At 51.8% G+C, this 5612-nt stretch overlaps 1 protein-coding gene across 4 annotated transcripts in view; it reads left to right on the top strand.

Annotated features, from left to right (window-relative positions):
• MAP4 (microtubule associated protein 4) overlaps positions 1-5603 on the top strand; it is a 161291-nt gene extending 155688 nt beyond the window's left edge. For 3 of the 4 annotated variants that reach the window (XM_009284554.2, XM_009284546.2, XM_009284524.2), the window contains 4 exons: positions 590-702; positions 3481-3658; positions 3840-3860; positions 3951-5603. In XM_009284554.2, coding sequence (XP_009282829.1) covers positions 590-702; positions 3481-3658; positions 3840-3847 — 299 coding nt within the window. In that variant the 3' untranslated portion in view covers positions 3848-3860; positions 3951-5603. The remainder of the gene's footprint in view (positions 1-589; positions 703-3480; positions 3659-3839; positions 3861-3950) is intronic. The other variant, XM_009284539.2, reaches the window with a different exon arrangement.
• The last annotated feature ends 9 nt before the right edge of the window (positions 5604-5612 follow it).

Genomic DNA, 5612 nt, shown 5'->3' with positions numbered 1-5612 from the left:
CCCAGGCGTTCATAAACCTGCCAGTGATGGAGTAAGAATGGATAACGAGCAAAGGAACACAGTTAACAAAAAGGAGCAGAATGCGTCCCGGCACCAACGACTACGCAGATGGGCTGAGCTGGCAGAGACCTTGGCAAGGGACATGGATAGGAGTGGGCAGCTGGTATTAGCCATCAGAAATGCACCAGTGTGGGATCGGGTGGAAGTGGCATTTCACACCTCTGCTGGGGGAGACAGATTCATGAGCAGATCTAGTGAGGCAGTTGGCATGCGGATATCATCCAGCCTGTCTGTCCGGACATGTGGAGTTCTCCACCTGAGGGCACCTCCAGGGCTTTGCCGTGCAGCCCTGCTTGCTTGCAGTCTTGCTTGGCTGGTACAGGTTGAGATCACCAACTTTGATCTTACCATTTTTTAAACTGAACCTTAACTGGAGAGAGACTGAGGCACTAAATGTATTACTTGGTCGTGTCCCTCCTCCAAAGTACATGGGGTCCCCAGTGGTTCCTCGATGGGGCTGGGAAGGGGACAGATCTCAGGTGGGACTGTTCTGGAGGCATTAATAAACTCCTACACAATCTTATTCTAGGGGGAGGAGATGTCAAAATTGAGAACCAGAAGCTGAACTTCAAGGAGAAGGCCCAAGCCAAAGTGGGTTCTCTGGACAACGTGGGACACTTACCAGCAGGAGGAACCGTGAAGGTGGGTGCAGCAAGCTCTGGCACGTCAGGGTAGGGTTTAAATTTGGTTGCTCTCCTTGTCCTGCTGTTGATGTAGTACAGCTTCTCCACCCCCAGCCTTTTATAGCCATCTACTTATTTCTGTGGCCTTTGTTGTCAACCCCAGGAGTAAGTATGAGTTGAAAAGGAGAGAGCTATGAACCAGCCCTGTGGCCTGCCTGAATGGGCTCCCTGCTAGGTGTTTACTCAGAGGGCTCGTACTGCCCATCTGCATCCTTCCTCTAAGAATGAGAGCAGGGATCGCTCTGTAAGTGATGAGCCCACCAGAGAAGCTGCCTGTGGCCCTTCCTCCTTTCATTACCCCCAGTAAAGCTGGTGAGAGCAAGGTGCTCTGTGCTGGGAGATAGCACCTTGCAGCTCTTAGGAGTTTTCAGCCCGTAACCTGTACTGCAGCCCAGCCCAAAGGCCCTTTGTGTGAGGATAAGAAAAGATTGTTGCGCGCTCATTGCTGTGATTCAGTGCTTCCCCCCATGAGAACGTAAACTGCCCCCAGCCTCAGCTCTGCAAATTGCAGGTCTCGCTACAGCAATACGACATCTGTGCTTAGGGGGGGGAAATTACCCCCGCTTGACTGACCGAGTGATGGATGTGTGGGCTTGACCTATCACGCCACGTAACGATTAGAGCAGTGCTGGGGATTATGTTTAGGTAGTCACTTCTGCTGGGGCTTTTATGTGAAACACCGCTGCTTCTGAATTGGCTGGTAGTGCTGGAAGCGGAGAAAATAATCCTGTGCTCCGGCATCAGAACTGTTAAAATATGACTTAGTCTTTGCCCCCAGCAGGATAGACAGATGGAGGAGAAGAAACCCCTTCTAAACACTGAGCTCCCTTGGTTGTCCCAGCATTGTTTTGTTTGAGCACTTTTGTGTTGTGGAAGGGTTTAGAGTTCAACTGGGTTGAGCTATTGTGTTAAATGCCGTGTGAATTTGAAAGAAATAATCCCTGTCCTAAAGAGCAGATCATGCAGCAGAATTCAGAAGTATATTTAGTATGTGCTTAATCATCCCCATTAAAACAAGGCAAGAGGTGACTGCCAGAATATTTGCTGGGGACACATCAGGACTTTCCTATCTCCAGGCCTTTATGTAAACTTCAGCCTGTCAAATTGGGGCTCAGTGAAAAGCTGAAAGGAACTAGAGAAGCTGCTGGTGTGTTGGCAGGGATAGGGAACTTTCTGTAACAGTGCCTGGCTGTTCCAGTTTACTGGAGTGTCTAGTCCATGTACCAGTGCTATTTGCTGGTAACTAGGGTTTTCATTGAAGTTCTAAAATCTTACCTGTTCAGAATTAGTCTGACTTTTAAAATATTTTTCCCCCATCTCCACAGGTGCAGAGAGTCTCTGTCGATGACTCATCTGGTATTTTTTGGGGCTCTAATATTTAGCCTTGCAATACAGAGACCAAATCATTTCCCTATGGCATGCCACAGATCTCAACCAGTGCTGTCGTCAGAGCAGGGGCAGGTGGCACTTAGGGACTGGCACACACATTCAAGAGGGCTGGCTGCTCTTGCTCAGCTACCCTCTGTGGTTCTCATGGAGGTGTGGGGATCATCAAAGTCTCTGTAGTTCCTGCAGAAGCATCTAGGTATCAGTGTTGCTGTCAGTTCACGGGTGGGAACTTGGACCCCAGAAGGAAGGCCAGGTGGTTTTGCTGCTTGTTGAGTAAGCAGGTACGGAGCCAGTCCATGGCTGTCTCGCATTGCTACCTGGGCTGCAGGGAGAGGGCCTGACTTAGTCTTGAGAAGAGTGCAGCAGCCTTATTCCCCATGGATAAGACTTTGTGGGGCAAGGGCATGGGGTAAGAGCAGAGGTGCTTTGGACTGGAGGGTGCCACCCTCTCCCCGTACTCCTCCCTACTGAACGTGGCAGCAAGGGGATGTCCTGGCTGGATGGGTTCCTCCTTCCCGGGGCTGAGCTGGTCCAGCGTGGCATCTTCTCTGCTTGACGTGCCCTGCAGTGTTGGACGTGTCTGAATGTCTTTCCAAGCAACTCTGCATTACTCTCAGCAGGGTCCCACCAGCATATTAGTTTCTTCTCTAATGGCGGTAGGACTTAGCTCTTCTCTAAGGCTCGTAGAAGTTGGTGACTCCAGGTGGGATGACCAGCTGTGGTAGGAGAACAGACCAGGACAGAGTCTTCTCTAAAGACTGCACTCCCAGTTCATAGTCCAGCATCAGCATCAAGTGAGGATGAGGTCCTTTGTGCAAACTTGGCCTTTCTGTTCTGGGATCCACTATGTATCATTTGGGTCTGGTATATAAATGTGTCCCCAAATAATGGAGACTGCTTCAGGGCGATGTACCCAAACCACCTGCTTGCTTTTGACCCCGTAGCGCTCTGCTTTAGTCCTGTCAACGTGCCTTGGTGTGCCTTTGCCTCGGCTGTCCTCCGTCAGCAGGATGTTACAGGCGTGCGTTTGGGGAGAGGGTGCTGAGCTCTGGACCCTGTGGTCAGGGACATGGCAGCCATGCTCAGATGAGCTGGCAGGGAGCAGCGCGGGGCCGATGGGTCTGCAGGAACCAAAGCGCTGTGAGAAGCTGGAAAGCTGCTCAGGACGGTGGCTTCCCAGGGAGCGGAGGGGCTGCTTCCCGCTTCCAAACACCCCCTTGTCCCTGCATGTGTCTCGGCAGCTGGGGAGGGCAGAGGGGGCTCCGGGAACCCACATTTCACCCCCCTGCACTCCCATCTTCTATTGACTCGTCCCTGTCATCCTCCCCACCCCATTGTCTCATTGTAGGCTGAGGGGAGCGTGGAGCCAGGGCAGCTCCCGCCAGCCCCTCAGAACGGAGAGGTGACAGCGGCCCAGGCAGGCAGTGAGATGCGGGAGAATGGCGTAGGGCCGGCAGTGCCCACTGCCCTGAGCGGTGGTGACCAAAGGGAAATTCAGAGCTTCGAGACTCAGATACAAGAAACAAGTAAGTGCCTGTGCCTTCTCTCTACACACTCTGCCGGGTGGGGTGGGGAGAGCACTGCAGCAGGGCAGAGCAGCCGCCCCTGGGCACTGGTCACACCGCTGTAATCTGAACTGTTTGTATCGATGTCTGTAGGGGTTTTTTTGCCTTTTTTTAATTCAGAAAATTGCCTTTTATTTTCCAGGCATCTAATGATGACATTATGGTATCGTCTTCCATTCCCCTCCTGTCCCCTCTCTCCTCCTCTTTCCTCCTCCTGCCCTTCCCCTTCTCACCTGCCCTTGTGTCGCTGCAGATTGAATCTCACAAGCTGACGTTCCGTGAGAAGGCCAAGGCTCGAACAGACCACGGAGCGGAAATCGTCGTCTCCAAACCCCCCAACCTTTCCAGCAGCACTTCCCCCTGGCGTAGCACATCCGTCAGCGAGAGCCTGGGCTCAGTCGCCTCCTTGTCACCGCTGCAACAGCCAGCTCCCCTTGCAGCGCTTTCTCAGCAAGGCTTGTGACCCCTCCCAGCCCCGACTCCCACGTGCTCCCCAGAGTAACGCAGCTTGGCTCTCTTAACTCAGCGTCTGGCTTTAGATGGGAAGGGGACAGTGTTTAGCAGGGCTAGCGTCCCTTTCGGCCGCTCTGACTCCTCGAAGCATCCTGGAGGCTCGCCCCTGCCCGAGCGTGCCGGGCTCTGGTGGTCCCTCTTTGGCTGGAAGGGGCTTCCTTCCCTCTCCGCGCCTTGTCCCTTTTGCTTTTAAGGGGATGCTAGAGTGAGTGTTAGTGTCGTGTTTCGGGGACGGGCATCTAGTGACTTCCAGGCTGTGTCTCGCTGTCTCGAGCAGTGGGGAGATGCACACCGAGCCTGGGCGGCGGGTGGCTGGGTAGGAGCAGGCCTACGCTGCTGGTGGCTGAAGCCAGGCCGGAGTTAATAGGGATAAGCTGTGATCTTTCTGTCTTTTTTTTAAAAAAAAGAAACGACCTTTTCCTCCTTGCCGCTTCAGTTTCTGCTGATCCTGTTTGATGATGATATATATTATACGCACGTTAGGCTATTTTAACTGTTGACTTTAACCTTTTATTCTTTGTGACGATGTGTTGATGATTTATCGTGCTACAAACCCATGCTAAGTTTCCTTTTCTCTTTCCTTCTTTTCCTAACCGTAGGAGAGTAGAGACATTAACCGCTGCTGCAGTGCTGGCTTCTTACTGACATATCCAGCAATTGTAACTTTTTTGTTGTTGGGGTTTTTTTAAATATTTTAAAAAGATGGAGCAAATTCATGGGATTAAGCCACGTCTGAAATGAAAGGCACAAGACTGTGTTAAAGGAAAACTTGCTGTAACAGATCAGATGAAGCCTGTGTTGACTGCAACGAGACGTGTTGAATCGATGCTTGGAAAACCTCCTGTAGGGCCAAACCGCCAGCCCTGGAGGATGCCTAGGACCTTCTGTGCATTAGCAAGGCAAAGCCGGCTTATTTCTTAACTTGCACAGCCAAAGCCCTGGGATTTATCTTTTTTCGGCCAGGGCCTGAGGTCTGGAGGAAAGGCAGGAGGCTGCTTTCACGGTGGAGTTGCAGGTTAACACAGGCCATGAGTTCCAAGGCAAAAGCAGGTTTGTGGTGTGTGTGTGTGTTGTTTTAACAGAGGCTGATGTATGGGTAACCGTATTGTCAGGCTGAGCAAGTCTGGTGGGAGGCCAAGATGGGAAAGGCCACCTCTCATCCAGGGTGTGAGGCAGGGGTAGCAGAATGTCTGTGGAGGGCTGAGAGGGAGGCAGAGCCCTTGGCTGGGGCAGGGGAGGCAGGTTTCTAATGCCAGGGAGTTGCAGCTCTGACTAGGAAGGAGATTTACGTACTCCTTGAGGTGTGAGCTCCTCGTTTCATGTTGCAAATGACACTAAAGAAATGAAATGTAAATAAATTAAAAAAAAAAAAGGGGTTTTGGGTGGGTAAACCTAATTTAAG

Source organism: Aptenodytes forsteri, unplaced genomic scaffold, assembly GCF_000699145.1.
Source record: "Aptenodytes forsteri isolate BGI_AS27 unplaced genomic scaffold, ASM69914v1 Scaffold428, whole genome shotgun sequence".
NCBI lineage: Eukaryota > Metazoa > Chordata > Aves > Sphenisciformes > Spheniscidae > Aptenodytes > Aptenodytes forsteri.
The sequence above is the reverse complement of the archived record's forward strand: the minus strand, read 5'-3'. Positions and strand labels throughout refer to the sequence as shown.